This window comes from Scardinius erythrophthalmus, assembly GCF_964197995.2.
Source record: "Scardinius erythrophthalmus genome assembly, chromosome: 17".
NCBI classification, from domain to species: Eukaryota; Metazoa; Chordata; class Actinopteri; order Cypriniformes; family Leuciscidae; genus Scardinius; species Scardinius erythrophthalmus.
The window spans coordinates 15,728,107-15,753,779 of record NC_138237.1 but is presented as its reverse complement, the minus strand read 5'-3'; the positions used below and the strand labels follow the sequence as shown (position 1 = coordinate 15,753,779).

Sequence of the window (25,673 nt, the reverse complement as noted above, 5' to 3'; positions counted from 1 at the left end):
CTCACTCACTCACTGGAAGGCAAACCTGCAATCTTTTGCCAAAAAAGCGTAACGGCTAAAGCTATAACGCTGGCTTTGGCGGTATGCAGGGAAGGAGACAAGAGGCCGTTTTTTTAATGGATATCAATGGCTTCACTGCGGTTTGCCTTCCAATGGCATAGAACTGTCTCACTCACTGGCTGATATGCATAAATGTCACGTCAGCCAGACGACGCTGCCATGACAACGTCTGTACACACGCGCACACGCGCTTCCGTTTGCAGTTTCAAAGAAGGGAACACTTTTTTTGTCATTTTAAACGCAACGTTATTTTTACGTTTTAAAAAGCTCCTCAAGTTTCAGAGTATTTTCGACTGCATAACAGATCTTATTGTTAAACAAAAAAATGTCCGTTCCTCACAAAGTTGGGACAGTGAAATCTAAACAGGTATGTTACCAATGTTATAGCGAATGCAAATTAATAACTAACGTTAATTGTTATCTACTATTTAAAGTTTACAGCTTTGTCGTTTAACGTTATTATTATTACGAGACTACATTTTCTGGCTTAATCCATCACTTTCTATCTATAACTTTAACATTTTCATTTTAAACCTTTGGGATAGCCTTAAGCCAACCTTAAGCCAACATTATTTTATCATGCACTGGTGTCAAGACCATAAGGTTGATATTTTCTCTCTTAAAATGCAGGCAACAAATATTAACTCCCAGCCAAAGGCACCTGTGGCAAAGGTTGTCAAAGCTGCTGGAAAGAAGAAGGTAGCTTTCAAATCACTTTTCATCCATGTAGAACTGAATTCGTTGTCACATATCTTTCAAAAGGATATTGGGCTTTCAAACCTCTTTTGTCATGTAGGATGAGGAGGAAGCAACAGATACAGCTGAAGGAGAAGAATGGATGCCAGGGAAGACTCTTGTGAAGCCTCCGGACCAGCTGGATTTAACTGAGGAAGTGTGTAAACCTGGAGAGGACCTGTGGTCTGACCCTGCCAACATGATGTCACTTTATAGTGATGTTGGGATAATTATTTATACATGTTTCTGTTTCTTGTGTTCATAAGGAGCTCAATGAAGAGATTACCAGAGTACTAACAGCAAACAATCCAAATGCTCCACAGAACGTTGTCAGATACGGTTTCAAAGTAAAATACTGCTGCATCTCTACAGCTTTTTGAAATTGTGATCCTTAATCATGATGATTTCTAGTCATCAGCCTAACAAATAACTAAAATCTGTTGTCTTTTCAGGAGGGTTGCTATAAACCTATCATCTTTGTAGATCAGATGGCTATTCACTTTGAACTAGAAGGGAATCTTGTTCACAAGGAATCTGATGAAGGTCGGAGATTGATGGCTAAACAAGCTGAAAGGGAAGATGGCAAAGGAGCCGAGAAGCTAGACAATGTGGCCAAAGCTGGAGCGAAAGAGCGGAAACTCACCAACCAGTTCAACTTCAACGAGAGAGCCTCTCAGACACTAAACAACCCTCCAAGAGTGAGAGGGTTACTGAACTTTTATATATGCCATCTGCTTATTACCACGTAGTCATTTAGTAGATGGTTTTTATCAAAAGTGATTTGCTGTACAGGTTTTACAAGGGCAAAATGGGGATTGCTCATAGCTTGTTGTAAGACTATAGAAAGACTTTGTTAGGGTTTCTGCATTTTCAGTTTATGCAAAAGCCACTGGTTTTTTTTTTATTGTTTTTTTATCAAAATTATGTTTTGCAGGATATAAGTTGTCAAACAGAGCCTCCTCCTCGTGCAAACTTCTCGGCTACAGCCAATCAGGTGAGAAAATCTTTGCCTTTGCTGGTAAATGATTTTGAGCAACTTTTTTGTGCTACACCTGCAGTAAACCAGCACTATGTTTATATTACGGTGAATACAGATTTGTAAAATATCAGCAAACACTGCTCTTTCTGCAGTGGGAGATCTATGACTTTTACGTTGAGGAACTTAAGAGGCGAGAGAAAAGTAAAGAGAAGCAAGAAGGCCAGGTCCTAAATAAGGAGGAGGACAAAAACAAGAAGAAAATGATTCAAGCAGAGACTCAGGTAGCTAGACACAGATTGTAACCAAGTACATACACAATAATCAAGAAAATGACATATGTTTATTTAGTTCAATAGTGTGATTGATTTGTTTGAAGGATTGAGTTAAATGGGAGAAAAACATGTTGTGCTTATAGAGTGATGACATAACCCAACTAGCTCATGCGGCCAAGATCATTGAGCGTATGGTGAATCAGAATATTTTTGATGAGGTTGCACAAGGTAATTATGAAAAAGATTTATTTTTACTTCTGCCCTTTATTGTGGATATCTGACAGATTGACAGATATTAAAAAGTGTTCAAAAAGAGAGCAATTTTCTGATGTAAACATCTTATATCCAAATCTCAGATTTCATGTACTTTGAGGATGCAGCTGATGAATTTCGAGGAGAGAAGGGCACTCTTCTCCCGCTGTGGAAACTCCAGTATGATAAAGCTAAAGGATTGTCTGTGACTGCCCTCTGCTGGTGAGTTTCATACTTTATTCAAACAAAATGTGTTTTTTGAGTAAAATAAAAAGCACTTCTTTTAATGACATCTGTATTTGTTTATTTCAAGGAATCCTAAATACTGTGATTTGTTCGCTGTTGGTCTTGGGTCATGTAAGTTTACTATTTACTTTGAAAGTAAACCTTAGACAAGTAATCATTTGTAAGCATTTGAAATGAATTTTATCTTACCCCTCAAGATGAATTTACCCAAGAGGAGCGTGGCATGCTTCTCTTTTACACCCTGAAGAACTCCAGTTACCCAGAATTCATCTTCAACACAACCTCAGGCATAATGTGTGTAGACATCCATGAACAACTGTCCTACCTAGTGGCTGTGGGTTTGCATGACGGTTGTGTTGCTGTGTACAACCTGAAGAAAAAGAGTGATCAGCCTATTTATAACAGCACAGCCAGCTCCGGGAAACACAGAGGCGCTGTGATGCAGGTATGGGTGAGCATATATGTCATGGGTAAAATAATATCAGTAAACCATCATTATTCATTATAACCTACTGTATGATATGACAATGGAGCTGTATATTCAATATATTGGTCAGAATAGAATACTATTCTTACTTGTTCTGTTATATCCATTGCAGTATTGTATATTGTGTAGTGTAGTGTGCACATTTTCTGTATAGAAATCCTGGATGACCTATATTTACCAAAATCGTACACAGCCAGAAAAATAAGTGCACTCGACTTGACATGTGCCACAAATAAATATCAAACTGCAATTTTTAATATACTCTTCAGATTGAATTTTACACTAAATAAGATTTTTAAAAATGTCCCTTTTATATACAATTCAGCATACTACATTTTGAATATCAGATGTGGGTTTGATTTTAGAATTTTCTTTGTAAGAGTTTTCTTTGATTTTAGAATTTTCTTTCATGTAATGTTATGTCTGTAACGTCACGCCCATAATGTAAAATTAAAGGGGGGGTGAAATGCTCATTTTCACTCAATCTCCTGTTAATCTTGAGTATCTATAGAGTAATATTGCATCCTTCATATCTCCAAAAAGTCTTTTGTTTTATTATATTTTTAATTGAAAGATAGACTGTACCGAGTCTTTCCGGAAAAAAACGAGCTGGGGGTGGGCCGTGTGAGCGAAGCTTAGCTGTGCTTACCCGCCTAGCTAACAACACACAGAGACAATTGTTCAACAGTTTTACTCACCGTTCCAACGCACGACCGCGAACCTTTATCATTGTGACTGCTCGATCCTTAAGCATTAGACGATCTGCAAATCCGTCGATCTGGTCTTTGTTTATAAAACAATCATCGTCGAAATGCAGGGAACAACAGTCTTACACAACTCCGTTTATGCTCAGGAAAACAAACTCCATCCACAGGTTCCTTTACGCTGGGTTCTTTGGGAATCTGTGCAGGGTTGTCTTGCCCTGGCAACCAAAAACACACTTCTTTGGCTACACTGACTTCCCAAAAGCCGGGCAGGGCGCTTTGATGGCGAACTGCTTTCACTCTCTTGCTCTAGTCTACGAGTGCGCGCGCGCCCGCGATCTTACCGGAGAAGTGCCCTTAGGACCCATATAAGGAAATTCCGTTACATCTGACGTCACACATACCCATACTCGAAAAAAACTTTCCGAAACTTGTGACAAACCGGAAGGACAATTTTTGGCCCAGAAATACTCCTTCAAACGTACAATTTAATTTTTGAAACTTTGTCCATGTTTAGCATGGGAATCCAACTCTTTAACAGTGTAAAAAACTCAGTATGCATGAAATAGAATTTCACCCCCCCCCCCCCCCCCTTTAAAGTGTTTACAAGTAACAAAAGGGCACAAAATGTTCATTGCATGTTACATTTATACACAAGTTACATTTAAAAGTAAACATTGCACTGAAACGCTTGGACATTTTTGCATCAACATTGTATGTGTAGCATAAACTTATCCTCTAAAACGTTATGGAAGTTACTTGGCCCTGGAATTCACAGACACATTTAACAAGAGGCTTATAGAGCTTTGCTGTTAACGGTAAGTGTACACAATGCTCTGTCGTACTCTTGTTAATCAGGAAATTGCCAAATGATACAATTTTGTTAAACTATCTATTCCCTTTTTTACAAACAGTAGAACACAGCCATTTTAAAAACTGCTTGGCACACACCTTATATATGATGTAACAAAACAGCAAATATCTATAAATAATATAATGAGTGTGGTTACATACAATAAGTATGGACCTAAGGTGAACATTTTAAGAACATGTCTGTTTGTGTGTCCAATTTTCTTTTCCCATGGTAAGGGAGATCTTTGCATGGAATTGCCCATTTATGGTTGCATAATGGTTAGATAATATACACTATTTTTAAAGCTACTGTTCAAATGTTTAGGATCAGTTAGATTTTTTTTCTCTTACAGATTATTTTGAAATTTCAATTCATCAAAGAATACTTCCACAAAAATATTAAGTAGTACAACTGTTTCCAACATTAAGTATATTTCCACCAAATCAGTATATTAAAATGATTTCAGAAGAATCATGTGATGCTGGAGACTGGAATATGGCTATTAATGGCTGTTTCATATTTTTCATAATTTCATAATATTATTGTTTTACTGTATTTTTGATTAAATAAATATAGCCTTGGTGAGCATAAGAGGCTTCTTTCAAAAACAATAAAATATCTTACCGACCCCAAACTTTTGAATGTTAGTGCACTTAAAAATAGATACAGATTTTTATCCAGCGCTTGTTGTGAGATATAGTTTTTGTGTTTCATTGTCTTCATTATAGGTGAAGTGGCAGAAAGACGATTTGGACAGTAATCACAACTTCATCTCTGTGTCCGCTGATGGACGAGTGGTGTCTTGGACTCTGGTAAAGGTACAGAAGGAAATATCTAATAGTTGATTCTAAAACAAGTCATTATTGTAAGAGGTTAATTGATGCCAATCATTTGGATTTCAGCATGAACTAGTCTTCACAGACATCATCAAACTCCCAGCCACGGACAAAGTTCCTGATGACCTTAAGGATGTCATTGCTACAGGTATGAACCGCATTACACCAGACATTACACCTTTTAAGTATTTAATACATTCATTCTTCTTCACACAACCAATTTGAGCACAATTATGTTGATAAAAAATGTGATGATGATGTGAGTGGGGTTTTTCTCTCAGTATAAGGACAAAGGCTGTGCTATATGTTGTGCCTTCAACCCCTTCAGCTGTGACTATATTTACAATTTAGTACAAGAAATGTAATCACAGACACAGAAATCAGCAATAATTCACTAATTTTATGCACATAATATTAGATGTTAAGATGTTTTTCCCACCGGCCTGCACATTAGCATTTACATTTTGTATGACAGTGCTTCATTCATGGTGATATTTCTCCTGTTGAGATAATAATTCAATTTCACCATGAAAAGAATGTAAATGACTTAAGTTAAATGTTTGAATCTGGTTTTAGCTTCTCGTCAGTTACATTTATTTTCAGATTGTTTTTTAGAAATCAGACAGAACAGAAAGAAACTGTTAAAATGGCGAATTGAATAAACTAGGGCAAAATGCCTGTGCAAAATTAGTTTTTGTGTGTGTTTTTAGTAATTGTTGGTTTGGTGTGTTTGAGTGCTCATTGTTACAATTACACAGCAAAAATTCAGTGACATTTTTATTTGTGCATGGTAGAAAGCACACAGTGAACTCCAAGAAAACGCTATGCTTGAGCAAACAGATTGTGAATAGGCTACTACAAATGATGCCCCTGAAAGAGACTGTGAATGCATTGAATAGGATATGTTTAGTTGGTGAATAGCATAGGCTACTATTACACAGCAGCGATAACATTAAGTGCACCAGAATGAAATATAATATTCAGAAGTAAACAGCATAGCTGACTTACAGATTCAGTTAACATCCACAAATGAATAAGCGCGTCAATTCAGGGAGCCGTGCAAAATCAGTTTTTGTGTGTGTTTTTAGTAATTGTTGGTTTGGTGTATTTGGGTGCTCATTGTTACAATTACACAGCAAAAGTTCAGTGACATTTTTATTTGTGCATGGTAGAAAGCATATACTGATACTGATATAATGATATACTGTACAATAAATGTGGAAAATTGAACTACACGACTCAGGGAGCAGGCTACTCAGTGAACTCCGTGAAAACGCTACTTAAGCTCCGCTGCTTTCTTCTCTGTCTCTAGTCCTGGGCTGTGCTCACTCAGTGTGCAGTGTAAGAGGGGGAGTGGCCAGCGGCTAGAGCGGCAAAAGCCAGTGTGTGTTTCTTTTACCGATATATATTTAACAATATCTTTTGCATTTCTAATCCAAACAACGTCAAACTTGGCACTGCACTTACTCATGCCCATAGCAAGACACCTGTCAAGTTTGAGAACGGTTCGAGAGATATGCAAATAACACACACACACACACACACACACACACACACACACACACACACACACACACACACACACACACACACACACACACACACACACACACACACACACACACACACACACAGAAAGACATTCCCGTAATTTATAGATAGATATAATATACAGAAGTAAACAGCGTAGGTGACTTACAGATTCAGTTAACATCCACAAAGGAATTGCGCGACGATTCAGGGAGCAGGCTACACAGTGAACTCGCCGATTCAGAGAGCAGGCTACACAGTGAACTCGCCGATTCAGAGAGCAGGCTACACAGTGAACTCGACGATTCAGGGAGCAGGCTACACAGTGAACTCGACGATTCAGGGAGCAGGCTACACAGTGAACTCGCCGATTCAGGGAGCAGGCTACACAGTTTATTTTATTTTTTTATTTAACCTTTATTTATCCAGGTAAACTGTTTGAGAACCACTTCTCATTTACAAACATGACCTGGCCAAGAGGCTACAGGAATAAATAGGGACATACTGTACAACTGTACATAGTCAAACACATGACACATAGAACAAGCAATTGAATTAAAAAAGGTAGACAACAGAGAAAAGAGAAAAAGAAAAAGAATAAAGTGCTTAAATATGTGTGTATAAATATGGTTCATAATTGTCAGCAGGAACAAGAGTCAATTATGTAATTTTGGAGGTTTTGCTTAAAGGTGGAGATTGGGATCAGAGATGTAAGTTTCAGGGTATTTTGTAGTATGTTCCAGTCATGTACTGCTGCAAAGTGGAAGGCATTATATCCAAAGGTAGTAGAAGTAGGGGGGGTACTAAATTTAATCAAATTACTTGATCTTGTGTGATAGGCGTTATGTGCAGCATGAAGAATAGATGACAAATAGAGAGGTGTCTTGCCCAGAATTGTCTTGTATATGAAGAGAAACCAATGATTGAGCCGCCGGGTATAAAGGGAGGGCCAGCCCACCAGTTTATACAGGTCACAGTGATGAGTGTGAAAGGGTATATTAGTGGCAAAACGGATGGCTGAATGATAGAGTGTGTCAAGTTTTTTTTAGGGCTGTGTTTGGTGCCATTCTGTAGATAATATCGCCATAGTCCAAAATTGGCAGTACTGTCATCTTAACAAGGGTGCATTTGGTAGCATGAGTAAAGGAAACTTTATTGCGGAAAAGAAAGGCTAGGACCTTCGTCATCAAGGACCTTTGTGGTGGCTGTTATGCACCCATGTCCTGTCCGAAAACCAGATTGCATGTCAAATAATATATGATTTTTATCCAGGAAATCATTTAACTGTTTTTGGACGAGCTTCTCCAGAACTTTGGCAAGGCATGGTAGGATGGAAATTGGGCGATAACAATTTGGGTCAGATTCAGAACCCCCTTTGAAGAGGGGAAAAATTATGGCTGATTTCCAATCAATAGGGAACTCAGAGAGCTGTAGGGACATGTTAAATAGTCTTGTGACGGGAGCGGCAATAATGCGGGATGCTGCTTTTAAGAACATGGGATCAAGACCATCAAGGCCAGCAGATTTGTTTGTGTTCAGCTTGGAGAGTTCATCCTGGACTTCAGAGGTGGAAAGAGGCATAAAGGAGAAGCCATTGTTGCTTGATGGAGAAAGTTGGGCATCTGCTGAGGTTGTTAATTAAGTATCCATTGAGACTGGATTAGGGTTTGACATTGAAACTGTATGGATTGCATTAATAAAGTGATGGTTTAGAAGTGAGGCCATCCAAGACTTCTCAGTAATAATAATGTCATTAAATAACATAGAAACTGGTAAATGAGGTGAAATAACTTTATTTTCCATTACCTTGGCTACACAGTGAACTCGACTATTCAGAGAGCAGGCTACACAGTGAACTCGACGATTCAGAGAGCAGGCTACACAGTGAACTCGACGATTCAGGGAGCAGGCTACACAGTGAACTCGACAATTCAGGAAGCAGGCTACACAGTGAACTCCGAAAAAATGCTACACTTGAGCAAACAGTTTGTGAATAGGTTACTACAAATGATGGCCGTGAATAAAATATAATATTCAGAAGTAAATAGTGTAGCTGACAGATGTATATGTCAGAATGTTTATTTTTAAACCACAACCTTCTTGGGGCTTCTTTTACCGATATATTTAATGATATCCTTTGCATAAAGACATACAATAAATGTGGAAAATTGAACTACACGGTTCAGGGAGCAGGCTACACAGTGATGCGAATAACAGACAGACAGACGTTTCTGTAATTTATAGATAGATGTGTTAATGGTGTAAAAAATAAAATAGTTGCATGCATTAATGTATTATCCTCACTGAAGATATTTTGTTTGTGGTTCTAGCTGGAACATCTTTGGACTTTCATAAACAAAAGGACTACCATTTTCTTGTTGCCACTGAAGCTGGAAAGATTCACAAGGTAATTTATATTCCATACATATATATATATATATTCCGCATTAACAAATGCCCTGTGAACATCTTCTCTGAAGATCTTCAGTCTTGAGTCATCTCATTATTCTTCTGTGTTTGAATCTGGGAGTAGTACAGTAGCTTGTTGTGTTTGTGGTGGTTGTCTCCCGCTGGGCCGTCACTGTTTATATAATACCCCTGTCCTCAAACAGAGAGGAAGTGTTCTTATTGGCTGTCTCTGCACCGTTATCACAGCAGAACGGGCGGCACCAGCTAATAACATTCTGTCTCTGTCTCTCTTTCTTTATTTGTATTTTTCACTCTGCCGGCAAGGGGTAGACTAGCATTCAAACTATTCATTTTGACAGGCCAGATAACTTATTTTGTTCTAAATTACAAACATCACATGCAAACACATGTTCTCCTTTTAAATTTCACTCCTACTGATTCCAACATCCCTCCACTTCTACAAAACACACTCACACACGTTTAATTAGCTATCTAAATAGGGACATTCCATAGACTTCTATTGTTTGTTCATACAGTTAGTTATAAATACTATAACCTAACGTTATCCCACACCCTAACCTTAAAATTAGCATTTCTTATTTTCTGACAATTTTTTTAAGACTAAGGAAATTAACGAAATTACTTTTATTTATTTTTACACATGAATATGTCCCCAAAAGGTGGTTTTGTCATATTTAGTTCACTTATGAGTACAAATTTGCCTCAGAAATATGATCAAGTAGGTACACACAAACACACACACACACACATTTCTGTTAATTCCACTTATCAAACCAGAGGTATTTGCCATGTGCATGAATTACGGAAATAAGGTTCTATGTGGCATGCTAATGCAAAAGCCCTTAAAGCTATACAGACGCTGAAGGATTTATGATTTATCTTCTCCCTGACATTAGCAGACCTTCTCTGTCTGTAAGCAGACTGTGCTATCACACATTCCCACAATGCCCATCTTTAATGAGAGATTTAAGGTCAAAGCACCAAGGCGCACTTTCTACTTTTTGGTCTTCATATAAAAATGGCATGTCTCTACAAAATCAGTTCAGCACAGGTCAACTAAAGCGACTCACTATCAGAACGCTATCTGATGTTGCTTTCTGCTGTATTCTGATACTTACTAAAACCTGCTGTCCTGTTGTACAGCCATGGCAAAAAGTATTGTCAGTGGCAAATTTTGTTTTGCAAAGGTCAGTATTTGTAGATCATTTTTTCACATGTTTCTATGGTTATACTGGAAAATAATGATAAGCATTTAATTTGTAAGTTTTTAAAGCTTTTATTGGCAAAAAAAAGAGTCAATATTTACAGTGTTGATTCTTCATCTTTATAACCTCTGCAATTTGCTCTGGCATGCTGAATATCAGCTTCTGGGCCAAATTCTGATTGATGGTGATCCATTCTTGCCTTATTAGCGCTTGAATTTGATTACAATTTGTGGGCTTCTGCTTGTCCACTCACTTTTTGTGGATTGACCACAGATTCTTTATGGCAGGGGTTCCCAAACTTTTCCATTCCAGGATCATCTATCTCAAGACCCACCAAAATATTTGAGATTAGAAAAAATGTTTTACATTACTGTAAACTTAATTTACAGATACAGAAAACGAGTATTTAATAAAAAATTATATTTTTTTAATTGTAAAATTTCGATATGTCCATAAAAACTGGAAACATGCTCCAGTCTGATTATGATCTGCTATAATCTGTGCTGTGAGTGTTGTTGAAATCATTGTGGTGTTCAGCGCAGGAAATGCTCTCATGCTCGTTCTGTGCGTGTATGTAATGGAGGCCAGCTAGTAAGAGCTGTGCGAGTAAACCTCCCTGCCCTGGCCTCAAGAGGCACGCTAGAGGCTGCGATTTTCCATCCTTGTTTGCCTCCCATGCCAGAAAACGCCCGTTAGGAGTCAAGTCAAGTCATCTTCATTTATATAGCGCTTTTAACAATGTCGATTGTTTCAAAGCAGCTTTACAGTGATAATAGGAAATTAAAGTAACAGAGATTGTTTTGGGCTTTATAGCAGCTCCAGAATAAAGTTAACGTCCAGCTAAAGTTAGTTTTGATTGAGTCACTTCCGTCACAACGATCATTAGTTATTAACTTAGGGGCCGCTTACACAACACCGTTTTAACAGAAAACTCTTAAGTTCTCTCTACACAAACTTTACAAACGCGAACCTGTGAGAACGCTGATGGCGAGTTCAGTCTATAGGTATGCATGTTTGAATATATGTGCGCAGGCGTGTAGTCCTTCCCTACAAACCAACCCTCAACAAACCACCTGTCTGGCCTTAAAATTTATTATACAGAATTTTCATCACTTCCGCGTAGCCACGCTAACCGGAATTATCCCGACAATGCTTCATTTGTACAAAGGTAAAGGGAAGGGAAGGTGTCCTTCACAGGGGAGAGACTAGTTGACACTTTAGGACTGCGTTGTCGTCGCTTCCAGGCGCAGGTCCTTCATCAGATCTGGATACGGCCTGGATCTGGCGGACTGCGGTAAACCTCGGGATAAACAGAGAGACTAATATTAGTGTAGACGCCATTCTTCTTAAGATGTAACGAGTAAATCAGGATTTTTGGGAAGTGTTCCCGGTTCCGGCTGACCTAATCTATGCAGCCTAATATTGAATAATAGAAGTCTATAATGTGTTATGTGTATGCTAGGTCAAAGAGATGTGTTTTTAGTCTAGCTTTGAACTGACAGAGTGTGTCTGCTTCCCGGACAATGTTAGGAAGACTGTTCCAAAGTTTTGGTGCTAAATAAGAAAAGGATCTACCGCCAGCAGTTGATTTTGATATTCTAGTTATTCTCAACTGGCCAGAATTTTGAGATCGCAATAGACGTGAAGGACTATAATGCGTTAAAAGCTTGCTCAAGTAATGCGGAGCTAAACCATTTAGTGCTTTGTAAGTAATCAGCAATATTTAAAAATGTATACAATGTTTGATAGGGAGCCAATGCAGTGTTGACAGAACAGGGTTAATATGGTCATACTTACTGGTTCTGGTAAGAACTCGAGCTGCTGCGTTTTGGACCAGCTGTAATTTGTTTATTAAGCGTGCAGGGCAACCACTCATAAGAGCATTACAATAATCTAGCCTTGATGTCAAGAACGCATGAACTAACTGTTCCGCATTTGTCATTGAGAGCATATTACATAATTTAGATATATTTTTAAGATGGAAAAATGCGGTTTTACAGATACTAGACACGTGACTTTCAAAAGAATATCAAAGAGCACACCCAGGTTCCTAACCGACGACAAAGACTTGACAGAGCAGCCATCAAGTCATCCAATGTTTTATATCAGCTATGCATTCCGTTAATTTTGTGAATTGGTAAGGGTGTGAAGAAATATAGAGCTGAGTATCATCAGCATAACAGTGAAAACTAATGCCATGCTTCCTAATGATATCTCCTAAGGGTAGCATTTACAGAGTGAACAGCAACGGCCCTAGTACTGAGCCTTGTGGTACTCCATACTGAACTTTTGATCGATATGACATTTCTTCATTTACTGCTACAAAAAGGAGTGGTGCGAGTAGAACCGGATGGGTTACATTGGTGCCGTGACCCGGATGGGAGTAAGGTTTAGGGGGGTGAGTGTAATGGAGGCCAGCTAGTAAGAGCTGTGCGAGTAAACCTCCCTGCCCTGGCCTCAAGAGGCACACTAGCGACTGACTCTAGAGGCTGCCATTTTCCGTCCTTGTCAGTGCCCGCCTCCCATGCCGGAAAACGCCAGTTTGAATCCCGTTTGGAGCAGTGCGAGTAGAACCGGAAGGGTTTCATGTACATGTGAAATACTTTTTACAGACAGTTTCCATATGTGTTTGTAGGTAACCAAATGCACACTAAGGAACGAAACGACACACTAATTGTGATTGGAGTTACTTCTACTTCTCATTAAAAATGTGGACTGAGCCACTTAATAATGAGTCACTCTGAGACCCTGAAAACACTGCTATTACAAGTCGTACACCTGTGTCTCAAAACACGCAGCTGAAAATCGCACAAAGCAATATCACAATTTCTATTTAATGTTGGTATATCATGCAGCCCTAGACTTGGGCTAAAACCTCAACTGTTTGTGTGTGTGTCAATCATGGAAACGTAAATTTAGCTGCAGCCAAGAGACTTTGCGCGACCCAACTTTTCCCACTCTGCAACCCACAATTTGAAAACCCCTGCTCTATGGAATTAAGAGCCCGGCACTCCCTTGGATGAAAAGCAACCCCACACACAGATGGTCACTAATTCTAATTCACTGTTGGGATGACACTGGACTCATGGTAGGATTCACCTTTTCTTCTCTGGACAATCGATTTTTTCCAGATGTCCCAAACAGTCGGAAGGGGGCTTCATCAGAGAAAATATCTTTGCACTTTGTCTTTTGCTGTCCAATCCTAGTACTTCTGCAGAATTTCAGTTTATCCTTGATTTTTGTCTTGTATAGAAGTTAGCTGCCCTTCTTGACACCAGACTGTTGTCCAAAAGTCTCCGCCTCACTGTGCATGCAGATGCACTCACACCCACCTGCTACTAATACTGAGCAAGCTCTACACTGGTGGTGACACAATTTTGTTGCTGAAACCTCAGGAGGAGACGATTCTTGTTCCTGCTGGACACTCTAGGGGCCCTAGCCAAGTGCGTTTTTTGCTAGTTTCAGCCCAATGCAGTTATCATTTTCATGTCTTGCGCCACGTTGTTTAAATAGCAAATGCATTTGCGCCTATTTATGCGCCCATGGGCGTGCTGGTCTGAAAACGAGGTGTGTTCAGGCGCATTGTTGGCGCAATGCTATTTTGAGGCAACTGAATAGACTGCGCCATTGACCAACAAAACCTGATCTAAAGTCAATGGCGCAATATTTTTTTGTTATTTAAAGAGCGTGTTAGTAATGTGCACAAAACACAAACTAGCCAAATATTAAAAATAAAAGGATTACAATGTAAAAGATTAATATTGTGTACATAAAGATATGGTGGAATTCGGCTTGTCCCATAGATGGTCTGCTTGCGCGCTCTAACCTCGTCCACGAGCAGATCCGTTTGCGCTCTGGAGACGTGTTCAGTCAGCAAATTTTGTCATGTAAATAGCAATCCACCAAGGCGCGAGCGCAACTGGCTTTTAAAGGGAATGGGAGATGATACTCTGGTTGGTTTATTTCACGTTATGCCCAAATCACACTCATTACTCATTAAGAGAATAGGGAAAACCCTTTTAAACCATGCGCCGCGCATGCCACATTTTTCTTGTCGTTAAACTAGCAAAAGTGGATTTGGACTCGCCCTAAGTGCAATTGCGACCTGCGCTTTAGACCAGGCACTTAGATAGTTAAAATAGGGCCCTATGACGTCCAGACGCCTTCCTCACTGCAGTTGAACCTCTCTCCTTGAAGTTCTTGATGAGTGCAATATTCTTTGCAGCAACGTTCTTTAAGGTGCAATATTCTTTGCAGCAATTTCACACAACTGAAGATGCAAACTTTGCAAAACACACAATTTATGTCACTGCCAAAACTTTTAGAGGCCATTGTAAAACAGCAACAACTGCTCTGGTTTGGGCATATTGTTAGGAAGTATCATGATTTACTAAGAAATGTATGGCCAATTACATCATGGTTGGCACTTGGCAGATTGTCAGAAAAAGCAGAAAACATTGTTTAAGAAATAGAAGTTGAATCCAAAACCCAAAGAAAGTACTGCTGCTGATCATGCCAGCTCTGTTGTGATGGTATAATTCTCCACTAAAGGGGATACTATACAAAAAAGGATGTTAAAACATGCTTAGATCTTTTTCCTGCCAACACAAGGTTAGGCCATATTTGCACCGCAATGCAGTAAATCATGTGCATCTCCAATTGGACTGGTACAACTCAAATTATAGCCTTGAAAGAAGAGATAAAAGATTAATCTTCGGATATGATGGACTACAATAAGCAAGCCAAGTAAACCAGAAACAAAAAAAATTCCAGATGGTGTAAAGGTGAGCTAGTTTTAATCTAAATCTAATCTAAGTCACTGTGGATTCACTGATGTTTTAAAGAAAAAATATTTTTAATGTCACTACTTCTGCAAGTGTCCCACTGTACAAATCAGCATTTTTTTTAAATGTAAATGTAACCAATAATAAGTGTATGTTTGTCTTTCACAGGGCTCCAAATACTATTCTAGCAAGTTTCTGGAGACGTATGATGCACACTTCATGACAGTTAGTCGTGTGAGGTGGAATCCCTTCCATCCCAATGTCTTCATCTCCTGCGGTTGGGACTGGATGGTGAAAATATGGGATCAGACAATTAAGTAGGAGCACTAGTCCCTACAGCACTATATCTACTGGCAGCATAATTTTGGCAGTAGCTCTCCATTAAGCTTCACAACAAGCAAGCTAGGCTGGCATTGGTATAAAGTAGTGCCTTACAAGGTCAGAAATGCCACCAAAATAAAGAAAGAAAGCCCCTCAAAAGATATGAATTGTCCCTGAATGAGTTCTTAGTAACACTTTACAATAAGGTCTCATTTGTTATCATTAGTAAATGTATTAACTAACATTAACTAACCATGAGCAATACATTTGTTACTGTATTTGTTCATCTTTGTTAATGTTAGTTAATAAAAATCCAGCTGGTCATTGTTTGTTCATGTTACTTCACAGTGCATGTCTAATATTAACAAATACAACTTCTGATTTTAATAATGAATTAGTAAATGTTAAAATTAACATTAACAAAGATAATAAATGCTGTAGAAGTGCAGATCATTATTATTTCATGTTAAATAATGTAGTTAACTAATGCTAATAAATGTAACCTTATTGGTTACATTTCTTCTGTGGAAGAATACATTTCTTCTGTGTTACAGAGTTCTTGTTTTTTATATTTATAACATAATGTAGTTAAGCAATTTAACACAAGCCCCAATATATTTTCATGATTTTAGCACGATTGCAAATGTATTATTAATTTTATACAACAGTTTAATAAGCAATTTTTAGACACAATATTGTCATTTTAACGGTTTTGCTCTATTTTGAAAATTAAATATTGCAACAAAACAAAACAGTTGCTTCTCCCAGCAACATTCACTCTTGAATCACTTACTAACACTTGCCTTCACCTACTGGCGGTTTTAGTTGCATATGTACTGAATATAAAGAATTTTTGTGCTGTTCCAAACCTGCATGAGTTTCTGTCTTCTGTTGAACACAAAGGAGGATACTTTAAAGAATGTTGGTAATCAAACAGTTGACGGTAGCCACTGACTTCCATAGTAGGAAAAAAATATACGGTACTCTTTTGTGTTCAACAGAAGAAAGTTTTTTTTTTTTTTTTTTTTTTTTTCAGTTCAATTCAATTCATTTCAATTCAATTCAAAGAAACTCTTGGAACAACTTGAAGGTGTGTAAATGATGATACAATTTTCATTTTTGGGTGAACTATCCTTTTAAGTGATGTTTTTATATGCAGTATCTCTAAACTGCCAGCAGAGAGCTCTTGTGCTTTACAACAGCAATGGAAATCTGTCTGTTGTCTATCAATCTCCAATTGCAGATCAAGCAATTAGAAATGTGTTCATTTAATAGAAATTGACATTTCGGTTTACTTTTCCAATCATACTCAACTTCTGTCATATGAACACATTTCTAATAGCTTATTCTGCCATTAAAAAAATTGAATACTTCGGGATGTAAAGCTCTATGGCAGTAAAACAAACCTGGATAGACAACAGATTTCACAAAAGATTGTTCAACATCTGTGACTTCATTCTTTTCACTGACAACAATGTTTACTTTCCCCTTCAGTTTGTAAAATCAAACACAAATATTTACAATGAAAGTCTATAGGGCAAGGTATTCCGGGGGGTTTAAAAGCGTGTATTATTGTTAAAGCACTTACACTACAGCATTATATTGATCAAAAGTGACAGAAAATACATTTCTATTTCATATAAATGCTGTTTATTTTTCAAATGATCAAAGAATCTTAAAAATGAAGATCTCAGACATGATATAAAGAGTATTGTCAGGTCTGGGGCTCAGACAAACGCCAGGAGATAAATTCATTTATCACCTCAAAATGAGAAGCAGACTCCTTTTATTGGCATTATGTGGAACTATTGATTCAGACCCCCTTCCCTTTTTTTCTTAGTGATTGTGACAGTCTTGCCCGGGGAAGTCCTGATGAGGTTTTTAAAGATGTCTCACTTATATTTCACTTCTTTAGACATCAGTTACTGACAACTGACAACATTTGAACATTAGATTAATTCAGAATGGGAGCAATGTAGTTTCTGTTAAAGTTTTGTTTTGACTGAATAGTAGCTTGTCTGAAGTATTCTTCATACATGTCTATGCATGTCTCTCACAGGTCTCCCATTTTCACTTTTGAACTGAAAACTTCAGTGACAGATGTGGCCTGGGCTCCATACTCCTCCACTATCTTTGCTGCTATCACCAACGATGGAAAGGTAAACAGCCAACTGACTACTCAAATACAAACACAATGGTAAAATGTGGCTTCAAATCATATTTTAATGATAATAATAAAAAATAATAATCCATCCATCCGTTTGCTTGTTCTAATAATAACAATTATTAGAAGGCCCCTTTACTAGCCTCACTAACACCTCCTCCAGAAGCAACCGATTTCCAACCGGTCTCAGTTTCAGTGAGTTAAACTTCGTAACTGTCATCATGGCACACAGTGCACGTCTTATTGTCTGTAAATTGTGCATAAAAATCAACAGTCAACTTTGGAGTGTGTGATTCACACACGGGATATTCACACACACGCCCCCTTATGAGGGAATTTAATGATTGCTAATAAAACACAGTGGCAGGCTGACAGTGGGACGTCTTTCCAACAGTGCTTGACTGCACCTGTAAGCTCCAGCACACACAAACACTCACACTCTGCTTGTGTGAGACAAAAGCCACGACATCTATCCTGTGGCCCATCATTAGCAATTAGTTTCAAATCACACAGCTGGTCTCAAGCACTTGTCTAAGGCTGCTTCAGGCATCACCTGTCACCTGTCATCTTGAATGGTTTGAACTGCCGTGCCATGGTGGCTTTTGCTGTTATTTGCTAACACTGTGTTGCAACACCATGTCATGGTGTTTTGACATTTCAGAGCCACCGAATCACGAATGCGAAAAAACGCATGCGAAATTTTCGGACTCAGTGTGCAAGGACCTTTATTCCGACAAGCTAAATTACACCTGCCCTCTACAGGAAGCCCATTAAAGCGTGATCCAATAAAGACCACACTCGGTTCCCCAGCAAAACCAAACAACTCGAATGCTGCTTTACAGCCATTCCAATAGTACAGTGTTTTTATGTATTTACTTACTTTAATTAATTTATTTGTATTTATTAATGTCTGGAAGAATATCCTGTGCTGTTTTAGATTGTTATGTAGAAAAAATATGTGTCGGGTTGTCGTATTCTAGAAACAAACAATAATGATAAACAAACATATACTCATTCATTAAAAAAAAAAAAACATAAAACCAAAAGTAAAATTTTTAATCGATATGATAATAATAATAATAATAATAATTATAATAATTATAATATGAACATGGGGGGAGGGGGCTATATTAGTCAGGTCCTGACAGAAACTGTTACTGTTGCTATTATCATTAATGTAATAAAAAATGCAGAAATGTCCTCCACTTAGAATAGTAGATATCTGTCCTCCAATGGAAACTAACTAAATATAGTCAAAAAAGCCTAATTTTTGTAAAAGAATGAAAGGATTGCATAACCATTACATAATGACAACAGCTCAATATATGTCACGAGCATCATGTGTGCCACCATCTGCTCTATTGCCCTGACATTGACTTTAAATGTAATCCTACCTGATCTGGCTTGCTTTGGACTTCCTTCTGTGTGATTTGATGTATGCCAGTATAGCACTAGTATTGGTATGGGCCCTGGGGCCTCATTTGTAAAACTGTCCTACATTTGATCTAAGATAAATTACAAATGTGTGTACTTGTGATTCAGAGAAATGAGTATAAGCACAAAAATGATGTGAAATCTAGAAATCGCAAATGATCTTGACATTGTGTGCACCTGAATGGTTTGAATGGTTTCAAACGCCCCCTAATTAATATCATTAGCATATACTAAAAGAGCACCAGACAATGTCCAAATCCTTTTCTTGAGAATGGCGAGCCTGCAGTACTTTGACTCTCTGCCACAACCGGGACCGGACGTGGCGCTAAGCACTTTTCCACGTCAAAGACCGTTTTTACAAATCTGAACGTTGTCTGGATTTTAGTGTTCGCACACTCTAAGATAAAATCTGTGCGTATGCACGTTTTATAAATGAAGCCCCAGTTCTATGCTGCCAGTGGGCTGTCTCAGCTATTTCTAAATGCCATAAAGACATTAATTACAGGCAAACCTACAAAAATAAACATTGCTGACATATCTTGAAATGACAGAACACGGACCAAAATGCTCAATTGCTAATCTTTAAAGGGGCTTCCTTCCTTCAAGCTCTTTGCTCCAAATATGTTGTGTTAGATTTGGTGTTACTCCTGCAGTTACAGATGGCATCATTAGTCCTGACGTGGTGTGTGTCCTCTGCATCGCTGCGTCAGCTGCCCAGAATATCATCGGTCTGTTAAGATAGATTCGCACTCGCTGACTAATTATGAGCCAATCTGCTTGACAAATATTTACTAATGAGTATCTAAACCTGTGTTCTGTTTCTCCAATCTCCCATCTCTTGTCTTTCATCTGCCAGAGCAGAGACCATGCTTAGGTGGGCAGCATGATAGATGATGAATGACAATGAGGATGATGGGAATTATAATCACCCATCCCTCACTCCCTCCTCTCTCTGTATCATTTGGATTTTTCCTAGTGAATATTGCAGATGATGAAATACTATCATCCACAGACTTCATCTGTCGCCTAGGGCACTGTCATCCTCAGAGAGACTCATTCTTAATCTGCATTTCTGAGAGACTAAATATATTTTAATAATTTATTTAATGATACATTTAAATATATCTATTATTCCATATTTATACTACCTCGCTATACATACAGTACTATCACACAATTAATACGATCCTCCACAGCAGATGGTCTGCATTCTTACACCTCCACAGTCAAACGCATTCTTGTGCTTATACATATGAATATATTGAAATGCAAGCGCGCACACACAAACTCAAATGCATCTTAGGCTTTCTGACACTCAGAGCCAAAGCAAGAGAATAAATTATAGAGGTGCTAATGTCTGCTTCACACTGAAAACATCAAAACATAAACTGATGCCACATATATTAATGACAAAGACTAAATCTTCCTGTTCCTCTTCTTTTTTTCTCTCAGGTTCATGTGTTTGACCTCAGCATCAACAAATATGAGGCTCTCTGCCAACAAAAAGTGGTGTCCAAGAAGACCAGGCTCTTGCACATTGAATTCAATCCTGTCAATCCCATTATCATCGTGGGTGATGACCGCGGCCATGTCATCAGCCTCAAGCTCTCGCCCAACCTCCGCAAGAAACCTAAGGTAAGTGAAGCACTAATATTATGTATAGGCCTCCAATGAAATCACATGCTTAATCGATCAGTGCTGTTTCAATCACTGCTGTGCTGAATAATACTTCATGTGCTGAATCGCTATATCTGCATCTTTGTGACTGTTATTTAGGTAGCTCCACCCCCAAACTCACACCATTGGTTGAATCAGACATTTTGAATTTACACTTCAAATTGTCTCTGCACATTTCAGCAACCAAGAAATTATACATTTCACCTTAAATATTTAATGTACACTTACTGTTCAAAAATATTTTTGGGATTTGGGGGCTGTTTCCTAGCGAAAACTTGACCCCTTGCTATATTTGACCTAATTATCCTAAAGAGATTTCCCACTTTCTGTATTTGCTGTAGTCTGTCTTTAATACATGCAGCCCCTTTTTCACATTTAATCATCTTTTGTGTTCTTCATAATTTCCATTCTGCATCTAAAGAAACCAATCCATTGACTGATCATGTATCGAGCCCTTTAGCTTATTAAGTAAGATAGTAAATAACAATGGCTGCTCCTAATTAAAAAATGTTGGCCTCACAGACAAACTGTCGTCTGTGACAGCTCGACTTGTGAAATGTTTAAATTGTTGTTTAGAGATTTCAATCGATGCCAGTGCTTAGTATGGACGTGTTCTGTTTGTGATTATATTTGATTGACTGAAATGGTTCATTCTAATGATGCAGTGTCACAGGTTGAGTTGCTGTCCTCTAATGCTTTTGATAAGTAAGAAGCTGCCATGGCTGTACTTACCTGCTGGAGTGCAATGTGTTTTAATATGACTTATGAGCATCAGTAATGCACCAGCTTTCCTCAACCTAATGTCATTATTACCTCTGAAAGAGCACACTTACTCCCCTGATGCAGTGGCTGATTTTAGATGGCTGGGCTAATGAATTTAAAACTGACATAAATTTCTGTTTTGCCTCATCAAGAGGCTTATTTGCATCTGATATTAGTGATTATTTTTGCACAAAACTAAACTGCAAAAAAATGATAATAATTGTTTCCAAACAGTTTTCTCCCATTTTATATTGTTCAGGCGAACTAGTCAGTTCCTCACTATATTACAGATGATCCCAACCCCCAAAGACTAAGTTCTACATTGAGGAAGAGCAAATATATGCAAATATTCAAAACTGTTCAATTCAGACAGTCAAAACTGCTAAATCAACCTATACTTCATTTCCCAAACACATTGTAAGTCTGAGTAAATTGTAAAGACCATTAGAGCCAAAGGATTCCGTGATGTACTTGTGCTTACGATGCTTTTGGTTAACATTGATCTGGCTGATATATTGCCAGTTTGAAGGCAAAACAGGGCCAGTTTACATTCAATAAGTCAATAAGAATGGATTACTTATAGTTGTCGCTGGATATCAAAATATTTAGGTAGGATAAATTATTTGAAATATATATTTTATTTTTATGAAATTATTTGAAATATCTTATATATGTTACTTCATCAGCACAAATAGAGGGGGGATGGCACACTTCACCTTAATACAAATCAAATACTTCAAAATAGTATCACAAAATAAAGGACACAAAAACAAATTCTATAATACAGACCTTTATGAAGGACTGTGATGATATTGATTATTTGGATAAAGTGCTTGACCTTTTCAGGTTTCCAGTTGTGCTAATGTGAGTATTGGTCAATGCTCACTGAAGCCAGACATGTATACCTGTCTACATGTTAAAGCAATGGTGGGACCCATGGGGTGGCGTCTGAAACGGTGACTGAGAGCAGCGTGTTCCAAACTCAATAGAATCAGTCAGCTGTTTCCCAGGTCAGGACACTATATTAACGACACATATCTCACCTCACATGAGCCTTCAAAATGCTTTTTTCCACCATGTCTCTTTGTGCCGGTGACTTATCAATCACAGTATCCATAATAATCCTGTAGTCAGTTCTCTATTTACAGACTGTTTTAGATTCACCGCATTTATAGTCGGGTCAGTATTCTTTCCTGAGCCCACAGTTTGCTGTCTCAGCTGCTGATTTATTTTCTAATCTATTTCAGTCCACAACAGTCTTAACAGTCAGCCACTTCTCAGAAAACTCTGCAGTTTTGCATCAGACATTGACCACAATTACAATAAACATTAGAAGTCCTCTTGGCAAGAGAGCCACTTAATAGCAATAAAATCTTCCTCTTCACTTACATAAGAACTCTCTGCTGATTCACAATAATCTACTTCAGATGCCACATTCACTAGGAAATGAGACTCATTTGTGCAACTTCATAAGTAATTTCTGTATTAGAATTAATGAAGAGCTGTTTATACTGTATACACACACACAACCATTTGGGGGTCTGTAAGTAAAAAAAAAAAAATATATATTTTTTTTAAGTCTCTTTCATCTATGCTGCATATAAACTAAGAGAACAAAAAAAATGAAACGTCCCTTTTACAGAATACTGTATTTTAAAGATCATTTTGTAAAATACAAATAAGCTTTACAGATCTTTATTGGAAAGGGCTTGAACAATGTTTTTTGAACATGCTTGTTCAGTGAACCATGAACAATTATTGTAAATGCGCCTGTGGAACAGTCCATAAGACACTAACAGTTCACATGCGCTAGACAATTCACAGTTCCAATAACTTAGGACACTAAAGAGAACTTTTTTACTGACTCACACCACCAGAAGAAAGAAGAAAGATGCTTAGGGTCCCTGATCACCTGTGTGAACATGCCATAGTCCTGCTGCAGGAGGCATGAGGACTGCAGATGTGTGTATTTGACACACTAAAAATATGATTTTATCGTTTCCCCATTCATTTCCAATCTGGGGTCCGGGGAGACCCCGAACAAAAAAAGACTGTGACTTTTTTTCCCACAGTAAGATTTAACCAGATATCATTTCAATTTTATTTATTTTTTTGTTTGTAGAGCTAGCAAGTGTCAACAAAGTCATTTAGGGCCACATTTACTGAGAACGCCAGAGCAAACCTTCTCTTGCCTTTAAAAAACTACTGTCAGGATTTACAAACGACACGCAGTGAAAAATTTGCACTGAAAAGGCGTGGACAGTTATTTTTGCAGCTGACCTTTTTTCATTTTCATTTGTAGGAGTTTTCCTTGCAGACGCTAAATTTATGGGAGAAGTAATTTTGAATGAATCACGCAAGGTGATTGACTAAGGTTTGCGCTAGTCAATTTACTGGTATTTGTGCCATTATTTAACACCAAAAAAAGGCATGCTCTCACACTAATTTGCCCTGTTTAGTAAATGTCATTTAGTTGAAGGGAACATTTTTTATAATTTTTTAGTTTACTTTGTTTCATTTTGGGTCACCAGAGACTCCCAACAGCAGCTGGTGACCACAGCAGAATACTGACTGCTACTTTTGATATTGTTCAGTGTCTTAGTTGTTGAATATTTTATGCTTATTCCAATAGTTACACAAGTTAAGACATTTGCTGAAAAAAAAAGCAGTTTTCTGAGTTTATACATATTTGTGCACCTCAAGGCTGAACATTTTCCAAGCTAATGAGGTCAACAAAGATGGTCTGAAGGTCTTTTTTTTCCTGTTATATATTGTATATTTTCCTCTGTTGAAACTAAGGCAAAGACTAGCATGAAGACAAGTTCTCTGGAGCAAAAAACATCCTGTCATTCCCTAAATGCTTAAGTCCCTTTGATTGACATATCTCACTCTCTCAAATTTATTTCCCTAACAGCGCTTCCTGGTTAGGATTTGATGGATTCTATGAATAGCTGTAACCTTGAGCTACTTATTAGAGCTCATTGAAGATCCCTCCACTACAGATCTGTGGATATCTGAACATTAGCATTCTGCTGAGCAAATTTAGCAGATGTTCTTGAAGTGATTACCAGACTCATGATTCTTTTGCCTAATGATTGACAGGAACTGGAGAGTGTTTAATTAGTGCAAGTGAATTTCTCTGTTGAGAAGCTGGTCTAGTCTGGTTTAGTTCATTACGGTGTTGGTATGGTCAGCATACATAGTGATGTTTGATTATTCTCCTCCGAGGAAACAATGTGTCACTGTAATCATCTCAGACAAATGTCATGTGAGATTAAAGCGGGTCTCTGATGGTGGCGTTAACGGGTTTTTTCCGCCACAGCACACAGAGGAAATAACACCTTGCTAACACCTCTCTCATTACCTCAGCTCAGTCGAGATGGAAACGTTTAAATGAGAGCTTCACACTGAGAAGTGTTTGTGATTGTTACTGGCACCCCTGGGTCAGTTCTCTCACTACCAGCAGCTGACTCATCTCATTCTCTTCATTTTTCTCTTTGGCTCTGCAGGAGAAGAAGGGTCAGGAGTTGCCGAAGGGACCGGAGGTGGAAATAGCAAAGATGGAGCAACTGTTGAGCTCGCTGAGATAACTTGGCAAGAGACATTAGAACTGAGGCAGAGTGAGACCAGGGCGGCTGCAATATATATATATATATATATATATATATATATATATATATATATATATATATATATATATATATATATATATATATATACAACGGTTCTTTCTGTTTCTTGAATCTGATTGGCTGAGAGCCTTTTCCAGCCGTGCAATATTCGCGCAGTAACAGCACTCTTACCGTTTGTTTCACTCTACTTGCGACTATCATGTCAGTCGAGCAAATCCACCATATTTTTAATAAATACTATTGTTTGTGTCACGAAATGTAGTTTTTAGGCAAGAATGTAGTTATTTAGACCTCAAGTATGTAACTAATA

General features: G+C 38.0%; 1 protein-coding gene across 1 annotated transcript; it reads left to right on the top strand.

Moving 5' to 3' along the window:
• Window positions 1-385: 385 nt before the first annotated feature.
• On the top strand, window positions 386-25,321 carry LOC308705631 (dynein axonemal intermediate chain 1-like; the record flags this gene model as incomplete). The annotated part of the gene is made up of 18 exons (XM_081390721.1): window positions 386-427; window positions 691-759; window positions 857-952; window positions 1,062-1,142; window positions 1,248-1,493; window positions 1,730-1,789; window positions 1,927-2,055; window positions 2,190-2,274; window positions 2,403-2,520; window positions 2,612-2,655; window positions 2,742-2,989; window positions 5,317-5,406; window positions 5,491-5,572; window positions 9,285-9,361; window positions 15,542-15,690; window positions 17,754-17,853; window positions 20,745-20,927; window positions 25,241-25,321. 18 exons carry the CDS (start codon window positions 386-388, stop codon window positions 25,319-25,321), a joined length of 1,980 nt encoding a protein of 659 aa, XP_081246847.1.
• Between the last annotated feature and the right edge of the window lie 352 nt (window positions 25,322-25,673).